Below are 20,259 nucleotides of genomic sequence, written 5' to 3'. Positions count from 1 at the left end.
AGCCAATGGATAAAAACTAAAACGACAAATTCCTTTGATTTGGCGATGGGCCCTTTAGACTCTGCAGAGGCATCAGATCTTGTGGGATTATTCATTCTATATAACCTCACAAGCATATTTGATACTACGGAGATCGGCCTATATAGAGATGATGGATTAGCTATAATAAAAGACTCTAACAAAGTCAAGGGGATAACTTTAAAAAATCATACGCAAGGAAATGAAAAAATCAGGCAAAAAAGTAGACGTACTAGCTAACATAAATATAACAAACTTCCTAGACGTCACGTTAAATTTAGATAAAAACACATATAAACCCTACTTAAAAGACAACGCTAATCCAATATACATAAACCCTAAGTCCAATCATCCACCATCAATTATAAAACAGATTCCTAACTCGATCGTAAGTAAACTCAGCAATAACTCAAGCGATGAAAATGTATTTAACAGGTCAATCAACATCTACGAAATAGCCCTAAAAATAGTAGATACAAAACTATTGATATCAAATATAAGCAACAAAACACCAATACCTATAATAAAATTAAAAATAGAAGAAAAAGAAATATAAGTTGATATAAGGCGCCATACAATCAAATGTTAAAAAAAACTTGGCAAAAATTTCTGGACCTCATAGAAAAGCACTTCAGCGTAACCAATCCTTTACACAAAATTTTCAATAAAAAACCTAAATCATCATACAGCTGCTGAGATGATAATTAAAGCACATAATAACAAAATATTAGATAAAAGTAATGAAAACAATAATAACAAAATAAATCATAAAGAAACAAACAACATGACAAAAATAAAACTAGCACAAAGGACAGAAATGTAACTAGTAGAAATAATAATAATAATAATAATAATAATAATAATAATAATAATAATAATAATAATAATAATAATAATAATAATAATAAACGAACCCCGGACAACGACAACCATAATAAAAGTATAAATAAAAATACTAATTTCCTATATATATGTTGCCTGCCCACTAATTGCTTAGATTGACTAACTAAAAATTCAATAGAATGTGCGTATATTAAGCGACAGATGACAACAACTCTTCGCATAAGCCTGGCGAATTCTCATGAGTATGAAACGCAGAATATTCTGTGTAGCTTAATTGCGATATATATTTTTATGACTTACTACGTAACTCTACCTATGTATTGAGCACTGTTTACGCATATATATATATATATATATATATATATATATATATATATATATGAAATCAAGCTGGGATGAAATCAAGCAAAGCCTGTATACAGCGTTTGGTACAGACCCGTTTGTTGCATGGCAACAGTTCACTAGCCAGCGACTTCACCCCGAAAGGAAACGGTTGACGTGTGCCTAGCTGACTTACGAAAGTTATCTGTACCATTTCGTGGGGGTCAACGACAAGATATTAAGCTGTGCCTTTTTAGTAGGCTTACCTGATGAGGTCATTAAACTGTTGCGGCCATCGTCGCGAATTGATGAATTGACAACGAACTGGTATGACATCTGTAAGGAACAGGTGCCAATTGCAGCAGCAGCTAGTATTCGACATGCAGCAGTCGAACCGTACGGTGGCAATGTAGATTTTCTCCCAGGTAGTAATAAGCGTGCAAGCCCAGTGTGCTATAAATGTGGGGAGGCCAATCATTTTGCTAAGAAGTGCCTGAGTGATAGGAGGTGTGTATATCCACGAGCACAGAGAACAGTACAATGCTATCGCTGCAATAAGTTTAGGAACATATCTCACAACTGTTTGGGAAACGACATCGGGGGCAAGATACTACGCCACCCTTGCCCCCTGCCAACCAATAAACACAAGATTACCGGTCATTAGTGTTAAAATTGACAATGCACAGTGTTCGGCACTTGTAGAAAAGAGGTGTTCACGGTCTATAGTTAGTGCACATCACTGTCAGATGTGGCAGGAGCAATAAGTCGGCATTATGATCATCAATCGCTTATCCCGAGCATGTTGTGGTAAAGGGACAGTCACGATCTGTACTGAGAAGGGTTACACTGCCAAAGTTGACGTTGATGCAAGAAAAACCCCTTGGCTACAACAGGTTGATTGGAATTGATACAATACAAACACTAGGAGGCGTCATAATCACAGCGACTGGTGTAATGCTTGGAAAAGGGAAGGAAGTCTGTGCAGCCATGTCTATTGAAGAAAAGGACTATTGTGCTACGTTTGATGACAACAAAAGGGCGTGGACTGCAAAGTGGAAATGAACCATGAGCCAGGCACCAGATCGGCTGTGCTTCATCATTCCAGAGTATGCAGTTTCTACGACGAATAGGGCCGCATATGAAGAAGAACTTCAGATGTGGATTGATAACGGTTGGTTAATACCGTACCCACAGGAACATCTAGGGCCACCCAAATGATTAATTCCGCTCATGGCTGTTGAACAACCTACTAAAGACAAAATTCGTCCCGTAATGGATTACTGAGAATTGAATCAACATGTTGATGCTTTCACTAGAAACGCAGACGTGTGTGCTGCTAAACTAAGAGAGTGGTGTCAGAAAAAGAGTAATATAGCACTGCTGGATTTGAAGAGAGCCTACCTGCAGATACGTGTCCATGAGTCATTATGGCCATTTCAGACAGTGATAATCAAGGGAAAACGATTTTGTTTGACACGTGTAGGTTTTGGCATAAACGTAGCAGCCTTAATAATGACAACTATTATTAAAACTGTTTTGATGCAGGATGACACCACAGCAGAAGCTGCTTCAGCTTACATTGATGACATCTACTTTAATGAGGATATAATGTCTGCAGATGTGGTTCGAATAAATTGGAAGCGTTTGGGTTAATAAGCAAAGACCCTAAGCGCCTAAAGGATGGGGTGCCCGTGTTAAACCTAGAGGTCTGGGAGAAGGGCAATACTTTGCGATGGAAGCGAGGTAGCGCAATTCCAGAGTTACCCAATGGATTGACAAGACGTATTGTGTTTTCCATTTGCGGTAAATTAGTAGGACATTTACCTGTCTGTGGATGGTTGCGATCGGCAACAGGAGTGTTAAAAAGACGAGTAACTGCAGTAGCCAAAGGATGGGACGACATGGTGGATGATGATTCACTCCAGCAAATGATGGCTGAAATGTTGTCCAGAGTACATAGGAATGACCCTGCCCGGGGTTAGTGGCAAATATCTGGAAATGAACTGAATGCATGGGTTGACGCAAGTTCACTGGCTACAGGTGTCGTGTTGGAACAATTCGGTGCTGTTGTGGAAGATGTGTGCTGGCTTCATCCGAAAAATGATGCCCAGCATATAAATTTGGCAGAACTTGATGCCACGTTAAAAGGGCTTAATCTTGCATTGCAATGGCAGGCTAAGGTTGTGAATCTCCACACTGACTCATTGTGTATTTACCACTGGTTGACCGACACCTTGACTGGAAAGGCTCGAGTTAAGACTGGAGCCGCAAGTGAGATGTTAGTACAAAGGAGACTGGCAATAATAAAGCGTCTAGCTGACGAATACAGCTTGCAGGTGGATATTACCTTAGTTTCGTCGATGTAGAATTTGGCTGATAGCTTGACTAGAGTACCAAAGAGGTGGATTGATGTAATAAAGCAGAGATCTGATCCTCCACAACAGACATGCGTGACCGTAACAGATCAGTTAACACCTGACCAGATCCGTACAATACATCAGCAGAGTGGACATTGTGGAATTCGGAGTACAACATATTTTGTCCGAAGAATGTGTCCTGCAACTACAAGGGTATCAATCAAGGCAGCTATACGTTCATGGGAAGAGTGTCAGCGAATTGATCCGGCACCATCCCAATGGCAAAAAGGGAAGCTTGAGGTGGAGGACAACTGGTATCGAGTAGGAATGGATGTAACGCATTATGAGGGCAGCCATTTTTTCACCTTGACATATTGTGGTCCGACACGTTTCACGATATGTCGCCTGTTAACACGACAGGATGCATCTAGCATTATACGACATTGAACGTGGTGCCCCGCTTGAAATTCTGACTGATAACGCAATTACGTTTCGATGTCAAGAATCTCAGAGATCCACGCAGGAATGGGGGATTAGAATGCATTACCGATGTGCATATTTTCCCGAAGGTAATGGTATATATCACCGCACCATCAAAAGAATTGTGGCCAGGACACAGTATTCTATTCCAGAAGCTGTGTACTGGTAAAATGTAACATACAAGCAACTGCACCAGCTAATGGGATTTACCGCTATGAACAGCGTGTAAAAGGAACTAATGTCACACCATCAGTGGTTAGCGTTGTCAATGCACCATATCAAGTGGAAGACCGTGTTCGGGTAAAACCCTCGAATGCTGGGTGCACTGTAAAATTTTGCAGAGGAGAAATAGATAAAATCATAAGTCCTCAGACTATGTTGATTGATGGGGCACCACGTCACGTAAAAGATATCCGCCCCTGTTATATCTCTTCTGATTCTGAGGACGATGAGGAGGATCACATACAGTTCAGGGATGATCCTGATCGCCTACTGCCCCTTCAGGTGAGCATAGAAACACTACCTACAGAGCCAGGTGAGGGAATGATGGGATATACTGGTAGCAACAGTGATGTGAAAGATGGACACGAGGCAGTAATACCACCAGTTCCTCATCAAAGTACCCAAGAAAGACGAATACTGTCCACCCTCCGTGATTGTGAAACACCACCTATAGCACCACGAGAGGAGATGATGGAATATACTGAGGAAAATGGAACCGAGGAAGTGATGCCTCCGATTCTTCGAAGAAGTACCCGACAAAGACGACTGCCCCCTGCCCTGTTTGTGATCATGAGATCAGGGGGGTATAGGGAAATCGTGACTTACCTAACTAGCACGTGTGCATAATTCAACGGGTCGGTCGTAGAACGAAATGAATGAAGAAGAAAGAAACAAAAATGGCTGCATTATCTTTTTATATGCCTGCAATGTTACCACCTGATATGTAGATGAGATACTCCTGGTTGGAGATAAAAGAGGGTTGATTTTTCAGAGAGGAGGTTAATTTTGAGGTTGGATTCTGAAGAAGTAAGTTCAATCAGCAGAAGTTCGTTTGCAGTTGAGATAAGGTGCGTTTGCTGTTGAGAGAAGGTGCATTACGTATATAGAAGTTTGGAAGTTGGAAGTTTGGAAAACAGTGTAAAACTCAACCAAGAAATTGTTGATGTGAAGGGCAGAAGAAATAACACTTGAGTTATATATATATATATATATATATATATATATATATATATATATATATATATATATATATAGTGAGATATAGATAGATAGATAGATAAATATATATATATATATATATATATATATATTATATTATCTATTATATTATAAAAGTAAAATCGTATTGATTTGGCGTTGAAACCGTCGATCCGTTTTCCAGCTTCCGGTTTGAAAATTTCTGCACATGTGTAAGTAATTTACACAAAACTATAAAAAGTTTATTAATTGACAACTTTTTCCCATTTAAAATATGCGAATAAAAAGCAAAAGTGTAAATACCTGTTGTTTTTTTATATGAGCATTTTACGAATTCATTGCAAGTTGGAATCAAATATGCTTACGATTTAAAGTCTTTTACATATTCTGTAATTGACAGTTTAAACACATTAAGATTGCTCAGTTCAGCTTGCTCCGCTGTTAAAACCGCGTTAATAATAAGAAACTACTTAACTATCAACACACAACATCTATTTTTTTGTATAAATGGAACATAGCAATAAAAGTTACATCTCACAGTTGGTTAAGGAACAAGGCCGATAGCCATTAGTCCCGTTCTCTCGTGTAATGAATGTATGCGTGAATGTAGGATTGACATGAAATTCTTAAAGATAAACTAAAATGACCGAAAAATGGGCTGAAATGACTTAAATAAATAAAAAGTAAATGACTTACAATGACTTTAATGAACTTAAGGATGAATTGAATAACCTTAAGAATGACTTGAATGCTTAATAAATAATTGGAATCCTTCAAAAACAACTTGAATGATCTGGAGAATGACTTAAATGGCTTTGAGACTGAATGGTTGTTAAGTGGGTGATCATTTTACATTAAATTAATACAGAAAAATGATCCCCAACTTTATATCATAAAATTACAAACATAAGTACAGCATGTAGTAAGAACAGATACTACATTTTGATCGTGGTCAAAAGGCCAAGGAAAGGGTATTTATTTGCTCCCACACCGAGCAAATTAGGCATAAGGTCGATTTTTAATGTGAGGAGTGAAGGGGAAATCGGGACCAATTCCCAGGGAGTAGGGGAGCTTTATAGTGACAATTGGTATGATAGGTTTTCCCTACATTGACCAAGGTCTTATATGTGGCATTGCCCCCATATATGGTGTTTGTTTTCAGTATCTACCGGAACGGATACTACACTTTGATCGTGTCCAAAAGGCCAAGAAAAGCGTATTTATTTGCTCCCCGATCGAGCAAATTAGGCACAAGGCCGATTTTAATGTGAGGAGTGAAGGGGAAATAGGGACCAGCTCCCCGGGGAGTAGGGGAGCTGGATAGTGACAATTGGTATGAAAGGTTGCCCCTACATTGACCAAGGTCTTATATGTGGGGTTGGTATTTATTTTTTCCCTCACCGAGCAAATTAGGCACAAGACCGATTTTTAATGTGAGGAGTGAAGGGGAAATCGAGACAAACTTCCCGGGGAGTAGGGGAGCTTTATAGTGACAATTGGTATGAAGGGTTGGCATTTATTTGCTCCCCCACCGAGCAAAATAGGCACAAGACCGATTTTTAATGTGAGGAGTGAAGGGGAAATTGAGACCAACTTCCCGGGGAGTAGGGGAGCTTTATAGTTACAATTGGTATGAAGGGTTGGCATTTATTTGCTCCCCCACCGAGCAAAATAGGCACAAGACCGATTTTTAATGTGAGGAGTGAAGGGGAAATTGAGACCAACTTCCCGGGGAGTAGGGGAGCTTTATAGTTACAATTGGTATGAAGGGTTGGCATTTATTTGCTCCCCCACCGAGCAAAATAGGCACAAGACCGATTTTTAATGTGAGGAGTGAAGGGGAAATTGAGACCAACTTCCCGGGGAGTAGGGGAGCTTTATAGTTACAATTGGTATGAAGGGTTGGCATTTATTTGCTCCCCCACCGAGCAAAATAGGCACAAGACCGATTTTTAATGTGAGGAGTGAAGGGGAAATTGAGACCAACTTCCCGGGGAGTAGGGGAGCTTTATAGTTACAATTGGTATGAAGGGTTGGCATTTATTTGCTCCCCCACCGAGCAAAATAGGCACAAGACCGATTTTTAATGTGAGGAGTGAAGGGGAAATTGAGACCAACTTCCCGGGGAGTAGGGGAGCTTTATAGTGACAATTGGTATGAAGGGTTGGCATTTATTTGCTCCCCCACCGAGCAAAATAGGCACAAGACCGATTTTTAATGTGAGGAGTGAAGGGGAAATTGAGACCAACTTCCCGGGGAGTAGGGGAGCTTTATAGTTACAATTGGTATGAAGGGTTGGCATTTATTTGCTCCCCCACCGAGCAAAATAGGCACAAGACCGATTTTTAATGTGAGGAGTGAAGGTGAAATTGAGACCAACTTCCCGGGGAGTAGGGGAGCTTTATAGTTACAATTGGTATGAAGGGTTGGCATTTATTTGCTCCCCCACCGAGCAAAATAGGCACAAGACCGATTTTTAATGTGAGGAGTGAAGGGGAAATTGAGACCAACTTCCCGGGGAGTAGGGGAGCTTTATAGTTACAATTGGTATGAAGGGTTGGCATTTATTTGCTCCCCCACCGAGCAAAATAGGCACAAGACCGATTTTTAATGTGAGGAGTGAAGGGGAAATCGAGAGCAACTTCCCGGGGAGTAGGGGAGCTTTATAGTGACAATTGGTATGAAGGGTTGGCATTTATTTGCTCCCCCACCGCGAAAAATAGGCACAAGACCGATTTTTAATGTGAGGAGTGAAGGGGAAATTGAGACCAACTTCCCGGGGAGTAGGGGAGCTTTATAGTTACAATTGGTATGAAGGGTTGGCATTTATTTGCTCCCCCACCGAGCAAAATAGGCACAAGACCGATTTTTAATGTGAGGAGTGAAGGGGAAATCGAGAGCAACTTCCCGGGGAGTAGGGGAGCTTTATAGTGACAATTGGTATGAAGGGTTGGCATTTATTTGCTCCCCCACCGAGCAAAATAGGCACAAGACCGATTTTTAATGTGAGGAGTGAAGGGGAAATTGAGACCAACTTCCCGGGGAGTAGGGGAGCTTTATAGTTACAATTGGTATGAAGGGTTGGCATTTATTTGCTCCCCCACCGAGCAAAATAGGCACAAGACCGATTTTTAATGTGAGGAGTGAAGGGGAAATTGAGACCAACTTCCCGGGGAGTAGGGGAGCTTTATAGTTACAATTGGTATGAAGGGTTGGCATTTATTTGCTCCCCCACCGAGCAAAATAGGCACAAGACCGATTTTTAATGTGAGGAGTGAAGGGGAAATTGAGACCAACTTCCCGGGGAGTAGGGGAGCTTTATAGTTACAATTGGTATGAAGGGTTGGCATTTATTTGCTCCCCCACCGAGCAAAATAGGCACAAGACCGATTTTTAATGTGAGGAGTGAAGGGGAAATCGAGAGCAACTTCCCGGGGAGTAGGGGAGCTTTATAGTGACAATTGGTATGAAGGGTTGGCATTTATTTGCTCCCCCACCGAGCAAAATAGGCACAAGACCGATTTTTAATGTGAGGAGTGAAGGGGAAATTGAGACCAACTTCCCGGGGAGTAGGGGAGCTTTATAGTTACAATTGGTATGAAGGGTTGGCATTTATTTGCTCCCCCACCGAGCAAAATAGGCACAAGACCGATTTTTAATGTGAGGAGTGAAGGGGAAATCGAGAGCAACTTCCCGGGGAGTAGGGGAGCTTTATAGTGACAATTGGTATGAAGGGTTGGCATTTATTTGCTCCCCCACCGAGCAAAATAGGCACAAGACCGATTTTTAATGTGAGGAGTGAAGGGGAAATTGAGCCCAACTTCCCGGGGAGTAGGGGAGCTTTATAGTTACAATTGGTATGAAGGGTTGGCATTTATTTGCTCCCCCACCGAGCAAAATAGGCACAAGACCGATTTTTAATGTGAGGAGTGAAGGGGAAATTGAGACCAACTTCCCGGGGAGTAGGGGAGCTTTATAGTTACAATTGGTATGAAGGGTTGGCATTTATTTGCTCCCCCACCGAGCAAAATAGGCACAAGACCGATTTTTAATGTGAGGAGTGAAGGGGAAATTGAGACCAACTTCCCGGGGAGTAGGGGAGCTTTATAGTTACAATTGGTATGAAGGGTTGGCATTTATTTGCTCCCCCACCGAGCAAAATAGGCACAAGACCGATTTTTAATATTAGGAGTGAAGGGGAAATCGAGAGCAACTTCCCGGGGAGTAGGGGAGCTTTATAGTGACAATTGGTATGAAGGGTTGGCATTTATTTGCTCCCCCACCGAGCAAAATAGGCACAAGACCGATTTTTAATGTGAGGAGTGAAGGGGAAATTGAGACCAACTTCCCGGGGAGTAGGGGAGCTTTATAGTTACAATTGGTATGAAGGGTTGGCATTTATTTGCTCCCCCACCGAGCAAAATAGGCACAAGACCGATTTTTAATGTGAGGAGTGAAGGGGAAATCGAAAGCAACTTCCCGGGGAGTAGGGGAGCTTTATAGTGACAATTGGTATGAAGGGTTGGCATTTATTTGCTCCCCCACCGAGCAAAATAGGCACAAGACCGATTTTTAATGTGAGGAGTGAAGGGGAAATTGAGACCAACTTCCCGGGGAGTAGGGGAGCTTTATAGTTACAATTGGTATGAAGGGTTGGCATTTATTTGCTCCCCCACCGAGCAAAATAGGCACAAGACCGATTTTTAATGTGAGGAGTGAAGGGGAAATTGAGACCAACTTCCCGGGGAGTAGGGGAGCTTTATAGTTACAATTGGTATGAAGGGTTGGCATTTATTTGCTCCCCCACCGAGCAAAATAGGCACAAGACCGATTTTTAATGTGAGGAGTGAAGGGGAAATCGAGAGCAACTTCCCGGGGAGTAGGGGAGCTTTATAGTGACAATTGGTATGAAGGGTTGGCATTTATTTGCTCCCCCACCGAGCAAAATAGGCACAAGACCGATTTTTAATGTGAGGAGTGAAGGGGAAATTGAGACCAACTTCCCGGGGAGTAGGGGAGCTTTATAGTTACAATTGGTATGAAGGGTTGGCATTTATTTGCTCCCCCACCGAGCAAAATAGGCACAAGACCGATTTTTAATGTGAGGAGTGAAGGGGAAATCGAGAGCAACTTCCCGGGGAGTAGGGGAGCTTTATAGTGACAATTGGTATGAAGGGTTGGCATTTATTTGCTCCCCCACCGAGCAAAATAGGCACAAGACCGATTTTTAATGTGAGGAGTGAAGGGGAAATTGAGACCAACTTCCCGGGGAGTAGGGGAGCTTTATAGTTACAATTGGTATGAAGGGTTGGCATTTATTTGCTCCCCCACCGAGCAAAATAGGCACAAGACCGATTTTTAATGTGAGGAGTGAAGGGGAAATTGAGACCAACTTCCCGGGGAGTAGGGGAGCTTTATAGTTACAATTGGTATGAAGGGTTGGCATTTATTTGCTCCCCCACCGAGCAAAATAGGCACAAGACCGATTTTTAATGTGAGGAGTGAAGGGGAAATTGAGACCAACTTCCCGGGGAGTAGGGGAGCTTTATAGTGACAATTGGTATGAAGGGTTGGCATTTATTTGCTCCCCCACCGAGCAAAATAGGCACAAGACCGATTTTTAATGTGAGGAGTGAAGGGGAAATTGAGACCAACTTCCCGGGGAGTAGGGGAGCTTTATAGTTACAATTGGTATGAAGGGTTGGCATTTATTTGCTCCCCCACCGAGCAAAATAGGCACAAGACCGATTTTTAATGTGAGGAGTGAAGGGGAAATCGAGAGCAACTTCCCGGGGAGTAGGGGAGCTTTATAGTGACAATTGGTATGAAGGGTTGGCATTTATTTGCTCCCCCACCGAGCAAAATAGGCACAAGACCGATTTTTAATGTGAGGAGTGAAGGGGAAATTGAGACCAACTTCCCGGGGAGTAGGGGAGCTTTATAGTTACAATTGGTATGAAGGGTTGGCATTTATTTGCTCCCCCACCGAGCAAAATAGGCACAAGACCGATTTTTAATGTGAGGAGTGAAGGGGAAATTGAGACCAACTTCCCGGGGAGTAGGGGAGCTTTATAGTTACAATTGGTATGAAGGGTTGGCATTTATTTGCTCCCCCACCGAGCAAAATAGGCACAAGACCGATTTTTAATGTGAGGAGTGAAGGGGAAATTGAGACCAACTTCCCGGGGAGTAGGGGAGCTTTATAGTTACAATTGGTATGAAGGGTTGGCATTTATTTGCTCCCCCACCGAGCAAAATAGGCACAAGACCGATTTTTAATGTGAGGAGTGAAGGGGAAATCGAGAGCAACTTCCCGGGGAGTAGGGGAGCTTTATAGTGACAATTGGTATGAAGGGTTGGCATTTATTTGCTCCCCCACCGAGCAAAATAGGCACAAGACCGATTTTTAATGTGAGGAGTGAAGGGGAAATTGAGACCAACTTCCCGGGGAGTAGGGGAGCTTTATAGTTACAATTGGTATGAAGGGTTGGCATTTATTTGCTCCCCCACCGAGCAAAATAGGCACAAGACCGATTTTTAATGTGAGGAGTGAAGGGGAAATTGAGACCAACTTCCCGGGGAGTAGGGGAGCTTTATAGTTACAATTGGTATGAAGGGTTGGCATTTATTTGCTCCCCCACCGAGCAAAATAGGCACAAGACCGATTTTTAATGTGAGGAGTGAAGGGGAAATTGAGACCAACTTCCCGGGGAGTAGGGGAGCTTTATAGTTACAATTGGTATGAAGGGTTGGCATTTATTTGCTCCCCCACCGAGCAAAATAGGCACAAGACCGATTTTTAATGTGAGGAGTGAAGGGGAAATTGAGACCAACTTCCCGGGGAGTAGGGGAGCTTTATAGTTACAATTGGTATGAAGGGTTGGCATTTATTTGCTCCCCCACCGAGCAAAATAGGCACAAGACCGATTTTTAATGTGAGGAGTGAAGGGGAAATCGAGAGCAACTTCCCGGGGAGTAGGGGAGCTTTATAGTGACAATTGGTATGAAGGGTTGGCATTTATTTGCTCCCCCACCGAGCAAAATAGGCACAAGACCGATTTTTAATGTGAGGAATGAAGGGGAAATCGAGAGCAACTTCCCGGGGAGTAGGGGAGCTGGATAGTGACAATTGGTATGAAGGGTTGGCATTTATTTGCTCCCCCACCGAGCAAAATAAGCACAAGACCGATTTTTAATGTGAGGAGTGAAGGGGAAATTGAGACCAACTTCCCGGGGAGTAGGGGAGCTTTATAGTTACAATTGGTATGAAGGGTTGGCATTTATTTGCTCCCCCACCGAGCAAAATAGGCACAAGACCGATTTTTAATGTGAGGAGTGAAGGGGAAATCGAGAGCAACTTCCGGGGGAGTAGGGGAGCTTTATAGTGACAATTGGTATGAAGGGTTGGCCTTTATTTGCTCCCCCACCGAGCAAAATAGGCACAAGACCGATTTTTAATGTGAGGAGTGAAGGGGAAATCGAGAGCAACTTCCCGGGGAGTAGGGGAGCTTTATAGTTACAATTGGTATGACGGGTTGGCATTTATTTGCTCCCCCACCGAGCAAAATAGGCACAAGACCGATTTTTAATGTGAGGAGTGAAGGGGAAATTGAGACCAACTTCCCGGGGAGTAGGGGAGCTTTATAGTGACAATTGGTATGAAGGGTTGGCATTTATTTGCTCCCTCACCGAGCAAAATAGGCACAAGACCGATTTTTAATGTGAGGAGTGAACGGGAAATTGAGACCAACTTCCCGGGGAGTAGGGGAGCTTTATAGTGACAATTGGTATGAAGGGTTGGCATTTATTTGCTCCCCCACCGAGCAAAATAGGCACAAGACCGATTTTTAATGTGAGGAGTGAAGGGGAAATCGAGAGCAACTTCCCGGGGAGTAGGGGAGCTTTATAGTGACAATTGGTATGAAGGGTTGGCATTTATTTGCTCCCTCACCGAGCAAAATAGGCACAAGACCGATTTTTAATGTGAGGAGTGAAGGGGAAATTGAGACCAACTTCCCGGGGAGTAGGGGAGCTTTATAGTGACAATTGGTATGAAGGGTTGGCATTTATTTGCTCCCTCACCGAGCAAAATAGGCACAAGACCGATTTTTAATGTGAGGAGTGAAGGGGAAATTGAGACCAACTTCCCGGGGAGTAGGGGAGCTTTATAGTGACAATTGGTATGAAGGGTTGGCATTTATTTGCTCCCCCACCGAGCAAAATAGGCACAAGACCGATTTTTAATGTGAGGAGTGAAGGGGAAATCGAGAGCAACTTCCCGGGGAGTAGGGGAGCTTTATAGTGACAATTGGTATGAAGGGTTGGCATTTATTTGCTCCCTCACCGAGCAAAATAGGCACAAGACCGATTTTTAATGTGAGGAGTGAAGGGGAAATTGAGACCAACTTCCCGGGGAGTAGGGGAGCTTTATAGTGACAATTGGTATGAAGGGTTGGCATTTATTTGATCCCCCACCGAGCAAAATAGGCACAAGACCGATTTTTAATGTGAGGAGTGAAGGGGAAATCGAGAGCAACTTCCCGGGGAGTAGGGGAGCTTTATAGTGACAATTGGTGTAAAGTGTTGGCATTTATTTGCTCCCCCACCGAGCAAAATAGGCACAAGACCGATTTTTAATGTGAGGAGTGAAGGGGAAATGGGGACCAACTCCCCGGGGAGTAGGGGAGCTGGATAGTGAGAATTGGTATGAAGGGTTGCTCTTACATTGACCTATTTTTAAGTCTTTTTTTTATTGGATTAGATTCCGTAATTGACAGTTTAAAGACGTTAAAATTACTTGAAAATGTTTATTATTACTTTGAAATTTATGCAAACAATCGATTTTTTAGTTGGTTAAAAACGGGCATTAGTTATAGTCGTTGACTTATGATAAGTGATTTATACCATAGTGGATTTCGTTAAGAGTCGCCCTTCTTCATTTACAAAGTCATTCGAATGGTGTCTTAAATGGTCTATTGTGCCTAGTTTATCAGCGTAGACATGAGACTTGACCTATCCACAAAGAAAATAACCCAATGAGGTTAAATTGCACTAGGGAGTTGGCATGTTGACAGGTTTATTTCGCGAAATTCTTCATTCATTAAATGCTTCTCTCATTAAATTGATCATATCATTTGCAATTTGCAAGCGCCACTATGGTGTCAGTTTTTTCATAGTGAATTACCAAAACAAAGCTAAACTCAAAATAACCGATAGTTACCAAATCTTCAATTAAAGAGTATAATTTTCAATTTAAAGTTTGCCGCCTCTAAAAGAAGCACTCTACCCCCCCTTTCCTCTCTCTCATTTTACTTAAGATAATTTTAAGAGATCAAGGGAGCTAACTCCTCCTGGAGCTAACATTTGATTCCGTTATGATTTAAATTTATATAAGAGGGCTCTTTTAAGAATAGACGCTGCTATCTGTATTTCGTTATAGCTTTGTCTTCCAGGGAATGCTTCTAAGTAATTCTGAAGATTTTTTTTATCAGGCCAGTGTGTGTGTGTTTGCGTGTTTGTTTGCATGAAATTCTTAAAACATAGTCATAATGCATCTACATCAAAGGAACTGAATAAATATGGAGGCGCTATTTTAAAAATACATGTTATAAAAAACAGTGAATTTCACGCTGCGTTTGCCCCTAAAAGTATTATTAGTAGTACATGCTTTCGAGTATATATCCGACAAAGTTAGACACAACCACATCACTTTATCTAAAAACATAAGATATTAACTGATATATACTCGAGAGTCAAAATAATGAAAAGAATATTCTCTTGTCATAGTCCTAGTAATTAGTAAAGTCAATTGGATATTTTTCAATATCATATACTGAAAATTTACTTGACGGATTGGCTTGTTGGAATCAAATATGGATTTTTAAGAGGCAATCCTATTTAGGTTCACTGTAATTTTGAAAAAAAAAAATTCTTTATATGCATGGCTCTTCAATTACAGAATATTTTGCCAGCTCTCACTTCTGTTATGGGCGTTTCGGCTATTTTGTCTGATGTTCTGTGTATGGAACCCAATGATCCAATACGGGTAAGGATCTTTTCAACAATATTGCTACTGAGCGGACTTGGAACCGTCTTGCAGAGTAACTTTGGAGTCAGGTGAGTTGATATTTTAACGTCTTCTAAGAATTAACACGATTAATCAGTTCTTTTACTATCACCCTCCCAACTAGCAATGGCGTAAAGACGTCTCATGAAACGCTGATAGTGATACTCACAGAAAACGCTTGTAGTGTACGCCTCCAAAACTCAAGTATAAGTCCCAATACACATAAATAATATGAAAAAAGGGAAATTGTTGTAATTGTAACATTGTCCGGAAACGAACACATTGTAGCCTCAGTCGTAAAGCAGACAAAAAAGAATGAAAAGAACTTAAACTCGCTTTTTTTTGTTATACAACAACATTTATTTCCTTATCGTAACGGTCGTAACGTCACCCACTTGATCTCGAGCACTATCCACGCCTCTAACGTGATCTCGAACATGCTTCCGGTCTATGAGGTAATCTCCTTTCTAAAGTTTATATTTTTCCTACGTCATTTTGCAGGCATTTGCATACGTGCTTCTGCGCTATGTTACAGAATATGATTAGATGAACTCGTCTCAAATTTAAGTGCCTAGGACAACAGCACCTGTCATTTCCTCTGTGGATAACTGCCTACAAGCTGTTTCTAATCGGCACGTTTTCTCCTGTTAGCTATAAACCCTGAACGAAGGGTACATTTTTCTTAAATTTATTTCCATTTATGATAATTTCCCAATAGCAAAGAATTAATTGATATTTTACTTGCGCTAGAAGCAGAGATGCGTTATTGAATTACAGGCAAACATGCATTGAAAATGTTTGTGACTATGTAGATAAATAAGTTCTGGAGTAGAAAAGATACTCGGTGTAAAAGTATTGCTTCCGTTTTCGCAGCTCATTAACTTTTTGAGTTTAAAAAATTAATAAGCTATATATATATATATATATATATATATATATATATATATATATATATATATATATATATACTAGCAGTTCAGCCTGGCTTTGTTCATAACTTTAACTACATAAGTATATGTACATTAAAAAGTTTGACTCATTTCCAGGTAACCTACATCTAAAATTATAAGTGTTTAGACCCAAATTTGACAGAGGAGTTTGATAGAGTCTGCAAATGTTAACTCTTCGAATTTTGATCTATTGGTAACGAATTAAAAAGCTTGCTGCATGTTTGAATACCCTTAATGTATAATTTCAAATGTTTAGACCCAAAATTGGCTGAATAGTTCGTTAGAGAACGCATAGGTTAAATCTTTTGAATTTTGACCCCTTGGCTGCCAAATTTTCGGTCAAAAACCAATAAAAAAAAAGCTTGCCTTATGCCTGAATACACTTTATGCAAAATTTTAAATGTTTAGTATAAAAATTGGCTGAATAATTTGGTAGAGACTGCAGAGGTCAATTTTTTTTTAACGTTGACCCCAATTTTGACCCCTTAATATTTATTGTTTTGGGCTCAAATCAAATTAAAAGTTTGATCCATGACCAAGACACTTACATCTAAAATTTCAACTGCTCAGACCCAAAATTGGCGCAGGAGTTTAGTAGAGTTTTCAAAGGTTAAATCGTCCAGATTTTACCCCTTGACAGGCAAATTTCTATCCGAAAACCAAGTAAAAAGATTTTCCCAAATTTCAATATTCCTTATGTTAAATCTCGAGTCTGTGGACTGAAAATTGACAGAGTAGTTTGATAGGGAAATGTACACACATAGACACACACAGAGACAGACAGACAGACAATTTCACTTCCATAGATATACAAGCAGTTCACCCCGGCTTTGCTCAGGCCCTATATACTATACATATGTTCATAATTTTATGTGTATATATATATATATATATATATATATATATATATATATATATATATATATATATATATATATATATTAAAATGTTTGACACGTGTTCAGGTAACCTATATCTAAAATTTCAAGTGTTTAAGCTTAAAATTGGTGGAGGAGTTTGGTAGAGTCTGCAAAGGTAAACTCTTTCAACTTTGATCTCTTGGTAGCCAAATTTTCGCCCCCCAAAATATTGAAAAGCCTGCTGCATATCTTAATACTCTTTATGTAAAATTTCAAATGTTTAGACCAAAAATTGGTTGAATAGTTTGATAGAGACCACAAATGTAAATCATTTTGAAGTTTGATCCCTTGGCAGCCAAATTCTCGGCCCAAACCAATTAAAAACCTTGCCCTATGTCTGAATACACTTTGTAAAATTTCAAATGTATAGACCAAAAATTGGCTGAGTAATTTGGTAGAGACCGCAAATATAATTTTTATTTTTACATTTGACCTCAATTTTGACCCCTTAACATTTATTGTTTTGGGCTCAAATCAAATTAAAAAGTTTGGTCCATGTCCACGATATGTACATCTAAAATTTCAAGTGCTGAACTTAAAATTGGCAGAGGAGTTTGGTAGAGTTTTGTAAAGGTTAAGTCGTTGAGCTTTTACCCCTTGACAGCAAAATTTCCGACCGAAAATTTTTTTCCCAAGTCTCAATACCCCTTATGTCATATCTTGAGTCTGTAGACTGAAAACTGAGTAGTTTGGTAGGGAAATGTACACACACACACACACATACACACACAGACAATTTCACTTTTAAATATATATATATATATATATATATTGGGACGATTAATCGAAATTAGAATCAGGAATTGAAAAAAAGAAAACGGAACTTTTTGGGATATTGGTATTAGAAAAATCTGTGCCTATTTTCCGATGCCAAAAACGATTCCTTTAATTATCTTTTTTATTTGATATGTTTAAAAAAAAATTAACTGCTGATAGTCAGAATACAATAATAAATAAGTAGAGAATCAGTATTTGTATCGGAATCGGGAAAACTGTTGGAATCCTCCCATCACTAATATTAACACACACACACACACACACGCATATATATATATATATATATATATATATATATATATATATATATATATATATATATATATATACTAGCAAAAGTATCTGTCGTTGACTGGGTTCAAAAACAGCCTACAGAAAATGGACTCTGATTTATGAAAGTATAATAGTTCATGAAAGGAAGGGTTGTAAAGAGATAGCTTCGAATTTGGGGGTATCAAAACCAAAGCAAAATATGATGAAAGAAAAATAAAATAGATAAGCCCCATAATGTATTATACCATACCTGTTCACACTGAAACACTTATCACAATATTTTTGGATCTATATTAATAAACCTTGTAAAACTTAGTGACATATTTCCATTCTATGGAGGTCAGGCGCGAACGAACACCCAATAGTTTTATTATACCATATTTCTTCAAACAGAAACATAATTATTAAAGTATACTTACGCAGATAGATATGAAAAGTCTTTATTAAAGTTTGTGCCTATTTCCATTCTATGGAGGCTAGGCGTGAACGCAGACCCCACAATTTTATTATACCATCCTTATTTACGTTAAAACATACTTATCAAAGTATTATTATGTACATCTATATCAAAAAACACTTGTAAACGTTTTTTTCATTTTTATTTCCATACTTTGTGGACCAGGCGCGTACGCAGACCTCACAATTTTAATGAATCATCATTGTGCCAGATCAAACATACCCATTCCTGTGTCTCAATACATCTTCTTTCATTATATGTGATCATTTTTCTGTAATAGTCAACCATAAACGAGCCTATTCGTGACCAGACACACACCCAGATTTATATATTATATATATATATATATATATATATATATATATATATATATATATATATATATACACCAACACACACACACACACACACACACACACACACACACACACACATATATATATATATATATATATATATATATATATATATATATATATATATATATATAATTTCCACAGCCAAACAAGGGATTCGAAACAAGAGCCTCTTACATGCGAGACGAGCACTACCAGCTGAGCAAACACGCCACAGCCACAAGAAAGCGTATCAACTGACACAGATCAAGCTTACCGCGGCAAAATCCGATAATGAATTGAACCTACCTCATACTGAACAAGTGATGTAGTCATTGCAGCCAGCTATAACCGAAGCCGACGTCTCACAAGTAAGAATTTTCTAGTCTTAAGAATGATGCCATGACGACACACTAACCTAGCGAACAATCAACAATAGAATCTTCAGAATGTGAGAGAATATATAATTATTTCCACAGCCAGACAATGTTGCAGCTCACAAAAGCCATGACTTCCGGTTTTCTGGCTGTGGAAATAATTATATATTCTCTCACATTCTGATGATTCTATTGTTGAGTGCTCGTTAGGTTAGAATATCATGATGGCATCGTCCTTAGAACTATAAAATTCTTACTTGTGAGACGTCGGCTTGGTTTATAGCTGGTTTCAATGACCACATCCCTTGTTCGGTATGAAGAAGGTTCAATTCCTTGTCGGATTTCGCCGCGGTTTGCTTAATTTGTGTCAATTGATAGGCTTTCCGATGGTGTAGCGTGTTTGCTCAGTTGGTAGAGTGCTCGCCTCGCATGTAAGGGGTTCGGGTTTCGAATCCCGAGTTCGGATGTGTCCAACTTATGATCCCAAAGTGAGGTCGAACCTCGAGTTTTAGACTTCTGGTTTGTTGACTGTCATGGCTTTTATGAGCTTCGACGTTGTCTAGCTGTGGAAATAATGATATATTTTCTCACATTGTGAATATATATTTCTTCGTTGCAATGAATTTTGTGATTGTGCCTATATTTTTTCTGCATTTACGACATAGATTATCCTTTTTTTAATCTTTGCCCTTTTAAGCATTCATTAAAGCTTTTTAGTTTTTTAATATATATGCGTTAAATAGCGAAATTTACTCCTTATAATTCTATTTTGCTAAACACATTTCCTCTAATGAGAGTGTCCGTTTGTTGAAAATTCATTGTTTAAGGAAAAAAAAAATTATTCCTTCTTAAAATAAATTTCTCGTAAATTTTTAATTTTCAGAA

At 39.8% G+C, this 20,259-nt stretch overlaps 1 protein-coding gene across 1 annotated transcript in view; it reads left to right on the top strand.

Moving 5' to 3' along the window:
* The first annotated feature begins 15,159 nt into the window (after positions 1–15,159).
* Positions 15,160–20,259, top strand: part of LOC145254523 (solute carrier family 23 member 2-like) — a 66,667-nt gene continuing 61,567 nt past the window's right edge. Inside the window, exon 1 of the mRNA XM_080113049.1 lies at positions 15,160–15,335. Within this exon, the coding sequence (XP_079969175.1) occupies positions 15,160–15,335 (176 nt within the window). The remainder of the gene's footprint in view (positions 15,336–20,259) is intronic.

Source organism: Euprymna scolopes, chromosome 30, assembly GCF_053919585.1.
Source record: "Euprymna scolopes isolate OS-2025 chromosome 30, ASM5391958v1, whole genome shotgun sequence".
Taxonomy (NCBI): Eukaryota; Metazoa; Mollusca; class Cephalopoda; order Sepiida; family Sepiolidae; genus Euprymna; species Euprymna scolopes.
The sequence above is the reverse complement of the archived record's forward strand: the minus strand, read 5'-3'. Positions and strand labels throughout refer to the sequence as shown.